Source organism: Oncorhynchus clarkii, chromosome 13 (genome assembly GCF_045791955.1).
Source record: "Oncorhynchus clarkii lewisi isolate Uvic-CL-2024 chromosome 13, UVic_Ocla_1.0, whole genome shotgun sequence".
Taxonomy (NCBI): domain Eukaryota; kingdom Metazoa; phylum Chordata; class Actinopteri; order Salmoniformes; family Salmonidae; genus Oncorhynchus; species Oncorhynchus clarkii.
This window is the reverse complement of record NC_092159.1, coordinates 4,227,204-4,244,357: the sequence shown is the minus strand read 5'-3', so window position 1 is coordinate 4,244,357 and position 17,154 is coordinate 4,227,204. Positions and strand designations below refer to the sequence as shown.

The window sequence follows — 17,154 nt, the reverse complement described above, 5'->3', positions numbered from 1 at the left end:
CCCTACACATCAGTGGTATTGTAGGTAGGGTGTTGGGCCAGTGATCGAATCCCTGAGATCACAATCTGTCGGTCTGCCCCTGAACAAGGCAGTTAACCCACCGTTCCTCGGCCATCATTGTCAATAAGAATTTGTTCTTAACTGACTTGCCTAGTTAAAGGATAAATAAATTGTCAGGTCTCTGTTTTGGGAACAAAACATTAAGTGACGATTATTGTATTGGACAATATACAAATGTGTTTGAGATCATTTGAAAAATTATTTCATTGAGAATTTATTAGTGTAAGTAAAAATCTAAATGTAAAGATTTGAAGGTTTAGTTTTGGGGTGTTGTGAGAAATAAATGAGTCCACAGAAATTCGGTCCAAAAATGGTGTCCCCGCTAAAGCAGTTAATACCACTGGGCTAGTAGGAGTTACCACCCTATCTCTAGTACTGGTCATTTCACATCAGTCAAGGGAAGTGACAAGAGCACACTTTGGGAGGAAGGAGAGAGAGAATTGGGACACGGTCCTGACATTTCTAAAGGGATGCTACCCTCTTCTGTCGTATCATGTAGAGAAGGTTTTGGCTTTCGACTTCCTCTTTCTGGGCAGGAGAGGGTGGTAGCCAGAGATTCCTCTTTGACCGGTGTGGCTGAGGGGGGTGGTAACCTCAAACCAAGCGAACCAGGCTCCAGCTTGACCCTGGAGGTCTTGGGGGAGTGTGGTGAGCGAGGTGACCCAGCTTTAGGCCTCTTGGCTGGTGAGGCTTGGTGGGCGGAGGGGCAGCTGTGCTGGTTCAGACACACGGAGCAGAGAGGATTGACAGGTAGACACACCTGTTGACCAAACCCCACCAGCAACCAGTTGATCTCACTCCATAGATCCCTGTGTCGGGGAAGAGAGGGGAAGATCATCAATCCCCGTCTTCATCAAAATCATGTCGGACAGAAATCACAAGGCAAAATGTTTCTCTTTCCTGCTGTAAGGGATCTGATTGGTCAGTGACTGGTTAACGAGTGACCTGATGGGGTAGAGGAAGTGGTGGTGTCACCTTGGTAACCAGTCTTCCAGGGCCTTGCGTGTCTCCTCTGGCTTCTTGGTCCCACCTCTCGTCCATCCCAGCCGGTTGGAGATACGGTGGACGTGTGTGTCCACGCCTACTCACACGCACAAACAATAGAAAAACTATCCCATTATAAAAGACGCCCACAATATAATCCAATAGAACTACAACTCTGCACAACATCAGACCACACCACATCACAACATGCAGACTAGAGTATGGGATTTGTAGTCCTACAATTGAAGTCAGAAATTTACATATACTTAGATTGGAGTCATCAAAACTTGTTTTTCAACCACTCCACAAATTTCTTGTTAACTAACTACAGTTTTGGCAAGTTGGTTAGGACATCTACTTTGTGCATGACAAGTCATTTTTCCAACAATTGTTTACAGACAGATTATTTCCCTTACAATTCACTGTATCACAATTCCAGTGGGTCAGAAGTTTACATACACTAACTTGACTTTGCCTTGAAACAGCTTGGAAAATTCCAGAAAATGTCATGGCTTTAGAAGCTTCTGATAAATAATGTCAATTAGCCTGAGTCAATTGGAGGTGTACCTGTGGATGTATTTCAAGGCCTACCTTCAAACTCAGTGCCTCTTTGCTTGACATCATGGGGAAATCAAAAGAAATCAGCCAAGATCTCAGAAAAAAAATTGTAGACCTCCACAAGTCTGGTTCATCCTTGGGAGCAATTCCCAGACACCTGAAGGTACCATGTTCATCTGTACAAACAATGGTACGCAAGTATAAACACCATCATTTGATGAAACAAAAATATAACTGTTTGGCCAAAATGACCATCGTTATGTTGAGGAAAAAGGTGGGAGGCTTTCAAGCCGAAGAACACCATCAGAACCGTGAAGCACGGGGGTGGCAGCATCATGTAGTGGGGGTGCTTTGCTGCAGGAGGGACAGGTGCACTTCACAAAATAGATGGCATCATGAGGATGGAACATTATGTGGATATATTGAAGCAACATCTCAAGATATCAGTCAGGGAGTTAAAGCTTGGTCACAAATGGGTCTTCCAAATGGACACTGACCCCAAGCAAACAAAGTTGTGGCAAAATGGCTTAAGGACAACAAAGTCAAGGTATTGGAGTGGTCATCACAAAGCCCTGAACTCAATCCTATAGAAAATGTGAGGGCAGAACTGAAAAAGCGTGTGCGAGCAAGGAGGCCTACAAACCTGACTCTGTTACACCAGCTCTGTCAGCAGGAATGGGCCAAAATTCACCCAACTTATTGTGGGAAGCTTGTGGAAGGCTACCTGAAATGTTTGACCCAAGTTAAACAATTTAAAGGCAATGCTACCAAATACTAATTGAGTGTATGTAAACTTCTGACCCACTGGGAATGTGATGAAAGAAATAAAACCTCTACTATTATTCTAACATTTCACATTATTAAAATAAAGTGGTGATCCTAACTGACCTAAGACAGGGAATTTTTACTAGGATTAAATGTCAAGAATTGTGAAAAACTTTAAATGTATTTGGCTAAACTGTATGTAAACTTCCGACTTCAAACTGTATATGAGCCATACCTACCTATGCCAGAGACCTGGTGCCAGGCGATGTCCATGGCCAGGTGAGCCATCTTGGGTCCTACTCCAGGTAGTCGTACCAGGCCCTCCACTGTGTTCGGGATGTCCCCTCTAAACTCCCTCTGGAGCATCACTGACGTCTGCTTCAGGTACTTCACCTTGGTCTGGAGGAGGGGGGGGGGGGGGGGGGGTAGGAGAGAAGACATATCAAGGTTTTATTCACAAGTATTCACACCCCTTGACTTTTTCCACATGGTACAGCCTGAATTTAAAATGGATTACATTGAGATTTGTCACTGGCCTACCCACAATACCCCATAATGTGGGATGTTTTTATTCTTTTACAAATTAATTATTCAAAATCTGAAATGTTTTGAGTATTCAACCCTTTGTTGTGGAAAGACTAATTTCAGGCGTAAATATTTGCTTAACAAGAGCATTGACTCATTCTGTGTGCAATAATAGTGTTGAACATGATTTTTGAATGACTGCCTCATCTCTGTACCCCACACATAGCAGTTCATTTCAAACAGATTCAACCACAAAGACGAGGAAGGTTTTCCAATGTCTCACAAAGTAGAGCAGATGGGTTGGTAGATGGGTAAAAAATAAAAAGCAGATATTGAATATCTCTTTCAACATGGTGAAGTTATTAATTACACTTTGGATGGTGTGTCGATACACCCAGTCACTACAAAGATACAGGCGTTCATCCCAACTCAGTTGCCGGAGAGGAAGGAAACTGCTCAGGGATTTCACCATGAGACAAATGGTGACTAAGTTTAATGGCTGTGATAAAACACTGAGGATGGATCAACAACATTGTAGTTACTCCACAATACCAACATAAATGACCAAGTGAAAAGAAGGAAGCCTGTACAGAATACAAATACTCCAGAACATACATCCTGTTTGCAACAAGTCACTAAAGTAATACTGCAAAAAATGTGTCAAAGCAATACATTTTTTGTCCTGAATACAAAGTGTTGTATTGGATTTGCCTCAAACATATTACGGATTACCAATCTCCATATTTTAAAGGATAGTGGTGGCTGCATCATGTTATGGGTATGCTTTTAATTGTTAAGGACAGGAGAGTTTTTCAGGATAAAATAAACAGAATGGAGCTAAGCACAGGCAAAATCCTGGAGGAAAACCTGCTTCAGTCTGCTTTCCACCAGACCCTGGCAGATGAATTCATCTTTCAGCAGGACAATAACCTAAAACACAAGGCCAAATCTACACTGGAGTTGCTTACCAGGAAGACAGTTAATGTTCCTGAGTGGCAGAGTTACAATGTCGACTTAAATAAAAATATATATGGCAAGACCTAATGGTTGTCTAGCAATGAACAACAACCAATTTGACGGAGCTTGAAGAATTTTGAAAAGAATAATGGACAAATGATACACAATCTAGGTGTAGAGAGCTCTTAGAGATGTACCCAGAAAGACTCACAGATCAACCTAGCTGTAGAGAGCTCTTAGAGATGTACCCAGAAAGACTCACAGATCAATCTAGGTGTAGAGTGCTCTTAGAGATGTACCCAGAAAGACTCATAGATCAATCTAGGTGTAGAGAGCTCTTAGAGATGCACCCAGAAAGACTCATAGATCAATCTAGGTGTAGAGAGCTTTTAGAGATGTACCCAGAAAGACTCACAGATCAATCTAGGTGTAGAGAGCTCTTAGAGATGTACCCAGAAAGACTCACAGATCAATCTAGCTGTAGAGAGCTCTTAGAGATGTACCCAGAAAGACTCACATATCAATCTAGGTGTAGAGAGCTCTTAGAGATGTACCCAGAAAGACTCACAGATCAATCTAGGTGTAGAGAGCTCTTACAGATGTACCCAGAAAGACTCACAGATCAATCTAGGTGTAGGGAGCTCTTACAGATGTACCCAGAAAGACTCATAGATCAATCTAGGTGTAGAGAGCTCTTAGAGATGCACCCAGAAAGACTCATAGATCAATCTAGGTGTAGAGAGCTTTTAGAGATGTACCCAGAAAGACTCACAGATCAATCTAGGTGTAGAGAGCTCTTAGAGATGTACCCAGAAAGACTCACAGATCAATCTAGCTGTAGAGAGCTCTTAGAGATGTACCCAGAAAGACTCACATATCAATCTAGGTGTAGAGAGCTCTTAGAGATGTACCCAGAAAGACTCACAGATCAATCTAGGTGTAGAGAGCTCTTACAGATGTACCCAGAAAGACTCACAGATCAATCTAGGTGTAGGGAGCTCTTACAGATGTACCCAGAAAGACTCACAGCTGTAGTCGCTGTCACATGTATTGATTCAGGGGGTTGAATACGTATCTAATCAAGATATATTAGTGTTTTATTTCCATTCATTTTCTACAAATATTTATACTTTATCTGTGACAGAGTGTAGATCGTTGACCCATAACCCGACAATTAAATCAATTTTAATCCCACTTTGTAACACAACAAAATGTGGAAAAAGTCAAGGGGTGTGAATACTTTGTGAAGGCAGTGTATAGTGTGCGTTACCTTCCAGAAGCCAACAGGGTAGATGAGTTGTCCCAGTGTGTCATCGTCAGTATTGACTATGTTGTCCACTGTACAGCCATGAGCCCTGAGTCTCTGCAGAGCCGCACTGGTCACCTGGTCCCTTGTCTGGCTTGACAACATCAGAGACACCAGCACCTGGTAACGTCGTACCTGGTGGAAGAGATGAGGAGGAGGGGAGAGAGATGAATCACACTTCATCATCTGGCCGTCCCAATCGATGAATCTGGGTTTGGCGGATGCCAGGAAAACGCTACCTGCCCCAATGCATAGTGCCAACTGTAAAGTTTGGTGGAAGAAGAATAACGGTCTGGGGCTGTTTTTAATGGATCGGGCCCCTTAGTACTAGTGAAGGGAAATCTCAATGCTACAGCATACAATGACATTCTAGATGATTCTGTGCTTCCAACTTTGTGGCAACAGTTTGGGGAAAAGGCCCTTTCCTGGTTCAGTATGACAATGTCTCCGTGCACAAAGCGAGGCCCATACAGAGTGTGGAGCAATGTGGAAGAACTTGACTGGCATGCACATAGCCCTGACCTCAACCCCATCGAACACCTTTGGGATGAATTGAAACGCCGACTGCAAACCAGGCCTAATCGCCCAACATCAGTGCCCGACCTCACTAATGCTCTCTCTTGGCTGCAAGTCCCTGCAGCAATGTTCCAACATCTAGTGGAAAGCCTTCCCAGAAGAGTGGAGGCTGTTATAGCAGTAAAAGAGGGGGACCAACTCAATATAAAATGCCCATGATTTTGGAATGAGATGTTCAATGAGCAGGTGTCCACATACATTACATAACCAAAAGTATCTCCTTGCTAGTATGCCTCTTATGCACTGCCTTGTTAGAATGGAGTGTTCAGTAGGCGTACACTGTTTCTAAAGAGGTCTCAGAATGAGGTTGACTCATCACTCCTGGTGGGAGAACAGGTGTGCATAACTAACATGTCACGTAACATCTAACTTGTATATCCTTGTCTGTCATGGTGGTAAAGCCTGATTGAACTGGCCTCATGAAAACAGCTTGGGATGTATTAATTAGTCGCACACTGTAGCAAAAAGTTTTCCAACGGGAAACGTTCTGCAGCGAAATCAAGTGTTTCTATTGGACAAATTCAGCTAAGTCCTGCCTAGTTCTGTTTGGTTCCTAATGAATACACCCCAGCTAGCTAGCTCGGCCCATCTCCCATCTCCAACACATTTGCCCTGTTTGTTTCGTAACAAATCATATCCAGTGACATAACTGCAGTTCCACATCCTCCTTTTATAGTGCTGGATGTATTTCACCTTTATCCTGGAACATAAATCAGATATACAGCCTTCTGACCCTGCTCTGTAGAACCCCTCCACCTCTAATGGGCACTCTGCTGTTCTACCTGCAGGGTTCATCTAGTGGTGGAACCCTGCTACTACCTCTGTGTTCTACTGTTCTACCTGCAGGGTTCATCTAGTGGTGGAACCCTGCTACTACCTCTGTGTGTTCTACTGTTCTACCTGCAGGGTTCATCTAGTTCTACTGGTGGAACCCTGCTACTACCTCTGTGTGTTCTACTGTTCTACCTGCAGGGTTCATCTAGTTCTACTGGTGGAACCCTGCTACTACCTCTGTGTAATCTACTGTTCTACCTGCATGGAACCCTGCTACCACCTCTGTGTATTCTACTGTTCTACCTGCAGGGTTCATCTAGTTCTACTGGTGGAACCCTGCTACTACCTGGGTGTGTTCTAACGTCCTACAGGAAACAGCCACCACCAGCCGTGGAAAAGGAGTTTGTGTGATTGGCACAGACGACATACTGTATGTGTCAGCAATGAGACCTTTGTGTGTTACATATTGTCATGACCAGTGTTACATTGTGGCATTACCAGTACTACATAATGTGACATAGACCCTGTTCTACATAGTCCTTCATAGGCCTACATAGATCCTAACCAGTGCTACATAATCCTTCATAGATCCTGGCCAGTACTACATCATCCTTCATAGATCCTGGCCAGTACTATATAATCCTTCATAGATCCTGGCCAGTACTACATAATCCTACATAGATCCTGGCCAGTACTACATAATCCTACATAGATCCTGGCCAGTACTACATCATCCTTCATATATCCTGGCCAGTACTACATCATCCTTCATAGATCCTGGCCAGTACTACATCATCCTTCATAGATCCTGGCCAGTACTACATCATCCTTCATAGATCCTGGCCAGTACTACATAATCCTACATAGATCCTGGCCAGTACTACATAATCCTTCATAGATCCTGGCCAGTACTACATAATCCTACATAGATCCTGGCCAGTACTACATAATCCTACATAGATCCTGGCCAGTACTACATAATCCTACATAGATCCTGGCCAGTTCTACATAGACCAGTATCAGTGCTAAACCCAGTGGTCTTTGACAGACAGTGAAACATCTCGTGAGCATATTTTACCCCGGTTGACCATTTTCAGGGGTATTATTTGTTGTTGGGGGGGGGGTGGAGAGCGGAGCTCCCTCAACCTCCTACATTACCTTAGGGGTGAAATATAGGGTCAAAATGCACAAAGCCTATTTCTGACAGTGGTTGGTGTGGTTGGTGTAGATCAGGTCTCCGCCCCCCAGGTGTAGATCAGGTCTCCGCCCCCCAGGTGTAGATCAGGTCTCCGCCCCCCAGGTGTAGATCAGGTCTCCGCCCCCCAGGTGTAGATCAGGTCTCCGCCCCCCAGGTGTAGATCAGGTCTCCGCCCCCCAGGTGTAGATCAGGTCTCCGCCCCCCAGGTGTAGATCAAGTCTCCGCCCCCCAGGTGTAGATCAGGTCTCCGCCCCCCTGGTGTAGATCAGGTCTCCGCCCCCCAGGTGTAGATCAGGTCTCCGCCACCCAGGTGTAGATCAGGTCTCCGCCCCCCCGGTGTAGATCAGGTCTCCGCCCCCCAGGTGTAAATCAGGTCTCCGCCCCCCAGGTGTAGATCAGGTCTCCGCCCCCCAGGTGTAGATCAGGTCTCCGCCCCCCAGGTGTAGATCAGGTCTCCGCCCCCCAGGTGTAGATCAAGTCTCCGCCCCCCAGGTGTAGATCAGGTCTCCGCCCCCCTGGTGTAGATCAGGTCTCCGCCCCCAGGTGTAGATCAGGTCTCCGCCCCCCAGGTGTAGATCAGGTCTCCGCCCCCCAGGTGTAGATCAGGTCTCCGCCCCCCAGGTGTAAATCAGGTCTCCGCCCCCCAGGTGTAAATCAGGTCTCCGCCCCCCAGGTGTAGATCAGGTCTCCGCCCCCCAGGTGTAGATCAGGCCTCCGCCCCACAGGTGTAGATCAGGCCTCCGCCCCCCAGGTGTAGATCAGGTCTCCGCCCCCCAGGTGTAGATCAGGTCTCCGCCCCCCAGGTGTAGATCAGGTCTCCGCCCCCCAGGTGTAGATCAGGTCTCCGCCCCCCAGGTGTAGATCAGGTCTCCGCCCCCCAGGTGTAGATCAGGTCTCCACCCCAGGTGAATGCCAGGTCAGAGACGACAGACAGGTAACCGTTGAGCTCCCTCTGCCCGGCAGGGTGGACTGAATTCACAACCTCTGTGAAGCAGGAGAAGGCTAGGGCGAACTCGGGGAAGGTGAGGGCGAACTCGGGGAAGGTGAGGGCGCGGGAGAGGGAGGGGCCGAGGCAGGAAGCGGTCTCTTGGTAGGTCAACAGGAGGTTCATGATACCCGGGGAAGAATGTGTGGACGGCACGGAGCAGGGGGTAGCAGGGGCTGGTCCACCTCTGACCCGGAGAGGATGAGGGAGCGGACAGAGGTGGAGGGGAGACAGTGGCCAGGGTGTAGGTGGGGAGGTAAGAGGAGGAGAGAGGAAGGAAGGTGGGGAGGTAAGAGGGGGAGAGAGGAAGGAAGGTGGGGAGGTAAGAGGGGGAGAGAGGAGGGGAGAGGAAGGAAGGTGGGGAGGTAAGAGGGAGAGAGAGGAGAGGATGTACGGTAGTGGGGGGTGTACGACAGAGAGACAGAAACCAGTGGGGTCTCACCCACCTCATCAGGGGCGTGTGTGTCGTAGCATTTCTCCGCCCCCATGAGGTCAACAGGCGCGTCCCTGGCGCTCCTCATCTGACGCACATGACCCAGCTGCTTGCTCCAATCAGGAGGCTCCCAGTGTTTAGGCTCCTCCTTCCCATCGTATTCCACCTTCACCTGGCCCCGCCTCCTACGCAGGATGGGTGCCAGTGGTAACAGGGACAGGGCTTTGTCTGGCTCAGCTTGTGATTGGCCGATGGATGAGCGACGGAACCTAGAGGAGCCAATATCTGCAAGGTAAAGTAGGGGCGGGGGACAGAAGTTGAGTGATGAGGTGTGCTGAACATTCTGAGGCATACAGAAATGATGTCACATTCTTCATGTACAGAACAACTGAACATACAGGAAGTAGTAGACTTCATCGTCACCTGTGTCAAATATATTAGTGGTGTATTCAGACTGTGTGCATATAGCCAGGCCATAGGCTCTCTTTCTCTGAAGACTGTCGTCATCTCTTAGTTGTTGTTTTAGGCTACAGCTTGTCCCATCTGAAAGTCCCTCAATCATGCAGCAAGACATTGCTTCAGTTTGTAAATGTCAGAAGGGCAATGTTGTGATAAAACGGATTCATACCTGAAGCGTCTCGTCCCAAACTCTGATTTGATACGCTCGAATCTTCTTCCTCCTGTTTCACGTGCGCCCTCAACACTCTCCTCTCCATCCTAGTTTTTAACGTCGTGGCTAAACCGGCACGGGGCACGGTCTTGTTACCGCTCCGAGTGATGACCGCGGTACTCTCAACGAAATAAGGCGAGGTCATATTTAAAACAGTGGAAAGCATAGGAGACAGTTGTGCTGCAAGTGGGACGTGGCTAACAACATTAGCTTGTTATCTATTTTAGTGATAATCTGGTTAGCTAGCTAAAACACATGTATGCAAGTTTTGGTAACATTTTCCAAGTACTATTGATGGATATTGAAACGTGACCTACTAGGGTTGTTGATTTCATTTTCAAACGACAGGCACGTTAAGACAAACTAGAACATTAAACACATGTTACATTTTTAACTCGACACCTCTTGCTTCGTCGAGCAATGTTTTTAGTAGGAACTACATTTCCCATCAGCTCCCGCGACAAACGTGTTTTTATAGGAAGTGCCCGACAGTCCATCCGGTTGTCGAGTGGGTGGACTGATCTGACTTGGGGAAAGCTTTTGAAAAATTGGGATAAACAAATTCTAAATGCATGAATTTGTCTTGCTCGGTATTTTGTCCACCTGCCAGCCTCACGTGAATGACGCCAGAAACACATCTAGATCGATAGTAGGTATGAACTTCCGTTGTTTTTAAAGCCCTAGGTCTGAAACAAAAACAAGCAGATAGCTAGTCAACAATATGTATGTATTAGTGCTTGTTTGTGTCGCTCTTTCTCTCTCCCTGTCCGCTATTTTGTCAGCTGTTCCGGACGGATGTTGAACATACACGAATGGGCACCTGAATGGGTACTGTTGTTACCTCTAAAACTGAACTAGATAATATTAGTTAGCTGTCGTTTTTCACTCGGTTCTCTCTCTGCTTGACAGGGAGAATTATTTCAACATTCTTGTTTGTTTCGTGGTACTCTCTCTCTCTCCAGCTAGAACTCAATAGATGATTGTCGCTGATCCCGAGGTTGTAGGTACTACTGACTAGCTACTGAAGTATAGCCTAATTGCGTCCCAAATGGCACTATATTCTATATGTAGTGATTGTGCCATTTGGGGCGTATTCTATATTAGCACGGACACACAAACTACCACTTTCCCGTGACCATAACAGAGTCATCCTAGCTGCTTTCTGTACAAGCGGTTATTATTCGCTTTATGTAACAACAACGTTATGAATATCATATCAAGGCCCTTTAGAATGTGCAGAGGAATGGAATGGTTCTAGGGCAATTGTTTGCTATCTCATGTGCTCCTAACCCCTAGCTCGCTTTGCAAGATGCATGTGGTGTGAGTCTGGACGTGCACTAATTTATGGAGAACCACAGGTGCAAAGGACAAAAACGATGTCGAGAAGGGGTGTGATGTTGGGGCATGTCTCTGTCAGTCATTTATCTGTTTGACAGAAACTAACAGCAGTCACGTAATGCAAAAAGTTGGGCCAGGGCTCTCTCAATTGATCTTTCCTTGATTCCTTGTACTCAAAACACATTTTGAGTGAATTTTATTTCTGGTATAAATATAAATAAAAAACATTGAAGGTCTGAGGAGAAGCAACCTTGTGGTTAAAAGAAGGCGAGTGGGTAGGATTTGAGGAAACGTAGTCAATAAACTGAACATTGATAACCAACTGTTTTCCGAGACACCAAGACAACTCCATGGCTTATCTAAATGATACAAAGTTCCCATAGAGGAGTGGAATAATGGACCACCCAATACTATTAATGTTCTCTCTCTACCACCCAGTACTATTCATGTTCTCTCTCTACCAGCCAGTACTATTCATGTTCTCTCTCTACCACCCAATACTATTCATGTTCTCTCTACCACCCAATACTATTAATGTTCTCTCTCTACCACCCAATACTATTAATGTTCTCTCTCTACCACCCAATACTATTAATGTTCTCTCTCTACCACCCAATACTATTCATGTTCTCTCTACCACCCAATACTATTCATGTTCTCTCTCTCTACCACCCAATACTATTCATGTTCTCTCTCTCTCTACCACCCAATACTATTCATGTTCTCTCTCTCTACCACCCAATACTATTCATGTTCTCTCTCTCTCTACCACCCAATACTATTCATGTTCTCTCTCTCTCTACCACCCAATACTATTCATGTTCTCTCTCTCTCTACCACCCAATACTATTCATGTTCTCTCTCTCTCTACCACCCAATACTATTCATGTTCTCTTTCTCTCTACCACCCAATACTATTCATGTTCTCTCTCTCTCTACCACCCAATACTATTCATGTTCTCTCTCTCTACCACCCAATACTATTCATGTTCTCTCTCTACCACCCAATACTATTCATGTTATCTCTCTACCACCCAGTACTATTCATGTTCTCTCTCTCTACCACCCAATACTATTCATGTTCTCTCTCTCCCTACCACCCAATACTGTTCATGTTCTCTCTCTCTACCACCCAATACTATTCATGTTCTCTCTCTCTCCCTACCACCCAATACTATTCATGTTCTCTCTCTACCACCCAATACTATTCATGTTCTCTCTCTACCACCCAATACTATTCATGTTCTCTCTCTCTCTACCACCCAATACTATTCATGTTCTCTCTCTCTACCACCCAATACTATTCATGTTCTCTCTACCACCCAATGCTATTCATGTTCTCTCTCTCTCTCTCTCCCTACCACCCAATACTATTCATGTTCTCTCTCTCCCTACCACCCAATACTATTCATGTTCTCTCTCTACCATCCAATACTATTCATGTTCTCTCTCTACCACCCAATACTATTCATGTTCTCTCTCTACCACCCAATACTATTCATGTTCTCTCTCTACCACCCAATACTATTCATGTTCTCTCTCTCTCTACCACCCAATACTATTCATGTTCTCTCTCTCCCTACCACCCAATACTATTCATGTTCTCTCTCTACCACCCAATACTATTCATGTTCTCTCTCTCCCTACCACCCAATACTATTCATGTTCTCTCTCTCTCTCTCTACCACCCAATACTATTCATGTTCTCTCTCTCTCTACCACCCAATACTATTCATGTTCTCTCTCTCTCTCTCTCTCTCTACCACCCAATACTATTCATGTTCTCTCTCTCTCTACCACCCAATACTATTCATGTTCTCTCTCTCTCTACCACCCAATACTATTCATGTTCTCTCTCTCTCTGACCCTGCTGGTTCTACTAACCTGTGTTCCTCCCTCTGTTTCCCCCAGAGCCCCAGTAGAGTGTAAGCTGTCTGGTCCCTCCCCACAGGACCCCTCCTGGACCCCCAGCCATGAACAAGCAGCCCAGTAAAGAGAGTCTGAAGGACAAGGTAAAGGGGATATTTGGTTTGGGATCCCCTCGACCCCCCAGCAAGCAGACAGAGAGCAAGCCCTCAGAGTTCATCATCACACTGGATATACTCAAGGTATGTGAGAGTGTGACGCGACTGCACACACACACAATCAGTTTTCTGTCTCTGACCATCTTGCTGTCTTTCTCTTCAGGAGCTGCACCCTGACTGTGGCCTTAGCAACAGAATCCGGGTTGCTAACCATGTCTCCGACCTGGCCAAGGCCAAGAAGTTTGAGGAGGTGAGAGAGCACACCGTGTGTGTGTGTGTGTGTAGACGGGTTAGCTAACAACGTCACAAAAAAGATGCACACACTTCAGTGTGTCAGAAGTCAGTGTGTTGTGATTCTACATGGCCACACAGCGATAAGAAGCTGTCGTGTGGGGAATCGCCGGGGGCTCTTTTTCAGCTCGTTTCTTAAAATCTGGTTCTTGATACCATGTCTTGTTTTGACTGAGGTCACGTCTATGCTAATACTGTATGGTTAAAATCTGCTAGCTAGCTAACCAACAACTGTAATGATGTATTTAAGAGACCAGTGTTCACTGTGCAAATGTATTTAAGAGACCAGTGTTCATTGTAATAATGTATTTAAGAGACCAGTGTTCATTGTAATAATGTATTTAAGAGACCAGTGTTCACTGTAATGATGTATTTAAGAGACCAGTGTTCATTGTAATAATGTATTTAAGAGACGAGTGTTCATTGTAATAATGTATTTAAGAGACCAGTGTTCATTGTAATAATGTATTTAAGAGACCAGTGTTCATTGTAATAATGTATTTAAGAGACCAGTGTTCATTGTAATGATGTATTTAAGAGACCAGTGTTCATTGTAATAATGTATTTATGTTTTAAATAAACATTTGGAGATGAAATGTTTAGTTTCCGTGTTGCCAACAATCTAAGCCGACCCTGTCTGTTTTTCAGCACGTCGCTATTGTTGCTAAACAACCAACTGTCTATTAATCTGGTGTGTGTATTAATGTGTGTGTGTGTGTGTTGTCTCCCTCTCTGTGTGTGTGTGTGTGTGTGTGTATGTTGCCTCCCTCTCTCTGTGTGTGTGTGTGTGTGTATTAATGTGTGTGTTTTACAGCATGCAGTGGAAGCCGTATGGAAGGCGGTGGAGGACATGCTGACTCCAGAACAGCCACCTGAAGCTAGACATGCTGTCCTGCTGCTCCTCAAAGCTGTCATACAGGGACAGGTACACACACACACAGAGACACACACACATACACACACACACACTAGGAGACACCACAGATTCAGGGAACAAGAAGCTATGTTGACTTCCTGTCTCTCTGTGTGTGTGTCTACCAGGGTGAGCGTCTGGGTCCTCTGCGGGCCTTCTTCTTCAAGGTGATCAGAGACTACCAGCCGTCCAATGAGGACCTGTCTGACAGGCTGGAGGTGTTCAAGGCCCTGACGGAGAACGGGAAGGACATCACGTACCTGGAGGAGGACATAGGTGAGACAACATCAACCCTTTTTACACTGTGACCTGTGACCTGTAGATGGTTCCACCCCACCGTCTTTTGACAGTCGTTACACTACCATGTTACCATGTTACGGAGTCTGTCCACGAGATATTCACTGGTCCAATGAACAGCCCAACTGGGACCCTTGAGAAAGATATTGACTGATTGGTCACGATATTTTTTGACTGATTTGGTCACGATATTTTTTGACTGATTTGGTCACGATATTTTTTGACTGATTGGTCACGATATTTTTTGACTGATTTGGTCATGATATTTTTGACTGATTTGGTCATGATATTTTTGACTGATTTGGTCATGATATTTTTGACTGATTTGGTCACGATATGTTTGACTGACTGGTTGATTTAATTTATTGATCACCTGCAGCTGGGTTTGTCCTGCTGTGGATGGACATTGGTCTGACCGCGGACTTCCTCCACGTCCTGGTCAACCTGGTCAAGTTCAACAGCTGCTACCTCGACCAGAACGTATCCGTCATGGTCCAGTAAGAACACACACAGTCTTGTACAACTAACCTTGTGGGGACACACAATTCAGTCCCATTCAAAATACTATTTTCCCTAACCTGTACCCTAACCTGTACCCTAACCTGTACCCTAACCTGTACCCTAACCTGTACCCTAACCTGTACCCTAACCTTAATCCCTAACCTTAATCCCTAACCTTAATCCCTAACCTTAACCCCTAACCTTAACCCCTAACCTTAACCCCTAACCTTAATCCCTAACCTGTACCCTAACCTTAATCCCTAACCTTAACTCAAACCCTAGCTCCTAACCCTCAACCTAACTCTAATTCTACCCTTAACCCCTAACCTTAACCCCTAACCTTAACCCCTAACCCCTAACCTTAATCCCTAACCTTAACCCCTAACCTTAACTCAAAACCCTAGCTCCTAACCCTCAACCTAACTCTAATTCTACCCTAAACCCTAAACCCAACTAGAAATGGCATGTCCCCAGTTCCGCAAATTTTTGTTAGTATAATATTTTTGTGGGGTCTTATGACATACACACACACACACGCGCGCGCTAGGTCTCAGTGTGTGTGGTTTTGTCCAACAGGAAGATCTGTCTGCTGTGTAACCGGACAACAGCCTCGACAGACATTGAGGTAATATTTAATTTACTCTGATGTCGAGGTTTTACAACTCTGGGCTTTTTATTCATGAGGTCATTAACGTGTGTGTGTGTGTGTGTGGTCTCGGTGTGTGTGTGTGTGTGTGTCGTCTCGGTGTGTGTGTGTCGTCTCGGCGTGTGTGTGTCGTCTCGGCGTGTGTGTGTCGTCTCGGCGTGTGTGTGTGTGTGTCCAGATGGCTCTACAGGTGCTGGATGCGGTGGTGTGTTATAACTGCCTCCCCTCTGACTCCCTCACCGTCTTCATCATCACTCTCTGTCGCACCGTCAACGTCAAGGAGTTCTGTGAGTCCTGCTGGAAGGTGAGGGAGTGTTGGTGAGGGAGTGTTGGTGAGGGAGTGTTGGTGAGGGAGTGTTGGTGAGGGAGAGTTGGTGAGGGAGAGTTGGTGAGGGAGAGTTGGGGGAGGGAGTGTTGGGGGAGGGAGTGTTGGGGGAGGGAGAGTTGGTGAGTGTGTGTCTGATGATCTACTTGTCATGTTAATTAATCTGACTAAACAATAATAATAATAGTAATGATTAATATTCTAACATCTAACTGTTAGAAATTATCAACAGATTATACACAATCTGGCAGGTGATAATACTGCTCCTCCTCTCTCATCTCTCCTCGCCTACGCTCTCATCTCCCCTCCTACTCTCCCCTCTCCCCTCTACTCTCCTCCTCTCTCATCTCTCCTCGCCTACGCTCTCATCTCCCCTCTCCTACTCTCATCTCCCCTCCTACTCTCCCCTCTCCCCTCTACTCTCCTACTCTCTCATCTCCCCTCTCCTACTCTCCTCCTCCCTCTACTCTCCTCCTCCCCTCTACTCTCCTCCTCCACTTTCCCCCCTCTCCTCTCCTACTCTCCCCTCTCCTCCTCCCCTCTCCTCCATCCCTCTCCCCTCTCCTCCTCCCCCTTCTCCCCTCTCCTCCCCTCCCCTCTCCTCCATCTCTCCAGTTGATGAGGAAGGTGTTGGGGACTCATCTGGGCCATAGTGCCATATACACCATGTGCCGTATCATGGAGGAGAGGTAACAACCCTGTGTGTGTGTGTGTGTGTGTGTGTGTGTGTGTGTGTGTGTGCGCCTGCGTGTGTCTAACCTCTCCTCTCTGTGTGTCTAACTTCTCCTCTCTGTGTGTGTGTCTAAACTGTCCTCTCTGTGTGTGTGTGTGTGTGTCTAACCTGTCCTCTCTGTATGTGTGTGTGTGTGCCTGCGTGTGTCTAACCTCTCCTCTCTGTGTGTTTAACCTGTCCTCTCTGTGTGTTTAACCTGTCCTCTCTGTGTGTTTAACCTGTCCTCTCTGTGTGTCTAACCTCTCCTCTCTGTGTGTTTAACCTGTCCTCTCTGTGTCTAACCTGTCCTCTGTGT

The 17,154-nt window shown here is 45.9% G+C and overlaps 2 protein-coding genes across 6 annotated transcripts in view; one reads left to right on the top strand and one right to left on the bottom strand.

Moving 5' to 3' along the window:
- Positions 1 to 249: 249 nt before the first annotated feature.
- LOC139424300 (endonuclease III-like protein 1) lies at positions 250 to 10,277 on the bottom strand. The gene is made up of 6 exons (XM_071176001.1): positions 9,750 to 10,277; positions 9,135 to 9,406; positions 5,120 to 5,290; positions 2,607 to 2,766; positions 1,036 to 1,141; positions 250 to 869 (listed from the first exon to the last, which is right to left on the bottom strand). The coding sequence occupies exons 1-6, from the start codon at positions 9,955 to 9,957 to the stop codon at positions 440 to 442; spliced, it is 1,347 nt and encodes a 448-aa protein (XP_071032102.1). The 5' UTR covers positions 9,958 to 10,277; the 3' UTR covers positions 250 to 439.
- Positions 10,278 to 17,154, top strand: part of LOC139424299 (tuberin-like) — a 70,999-nt gene continuing 64,122 nt past the window's right edge. For 3 of the 5 annotated variants that reach the window (XM_071175999.1, XM_071175995.1, XM_071175997.1), the window contains exons 1-9: positions 10,278 to 10,444; positions 13,041 to 13,237; positions 13,317 to 13,403; positions 14,259 to 14,369; positions 14,486 to 14,633; positions 15,034 to 15,151; positions 15,732 to 15,780; positions 15,980 to 16,105; positions 16,742 to 16,815. In XM_071175999.1, coding sequence (XP_071032100.1) covers positions 13,103 to 13,237; positions 13,317 to 13,403; positions 14,259 to 14,369; positions 14,486 to 14,633; positions 15,034 to 15,151; positions 15,732 to 15,780; positions 15,980 to 16,105; positions 16,742 to 16,815 — 848 coding nt within the window. In that variant the 5' untranslated portion in view covers positions 10,278 to 10,444; positions 13,041 to 13,102. The remainder of the gene's footprint in view (positions 10,445 to 13,040; positions 13,238 to 13,316; positions 13,404 to 14,258; positions 14,370 to 14,485; positions 14,634 to 15,033; positions 15,152 to 15,731; positions 15,781 to 15,979; positions 16,106 to 16,741; positions 16,816 to 17,154) is intronic. The other 2 variants (XM_071175996.1, XM_071176000.1) reach the window with 2 other exon arrangements.

Coding starts and splice junctions, on each gene's coding strand:
- LOC139424300 (XM_071176001.1), bottom strand. CDS start 9,957: ATGCTTTCCACTGTTTTAAATATGACCTCGCCTTATTTCGTTGAGAGT. Junction 9,407..9,749: donor TTTGGGACGAGACGCTTCAG/GTATGAATCCGT, acceptor TTTACCTTGCAG/ATATTGGCTCCTCTAGGTTC. Junction 1,142..2,606: donor GCACCAGGTCTCTGGCATAG/GTAGGTATGGCT, acceptor GCGTGTGAGTAG/GCGTGGACACACACGTCCAC.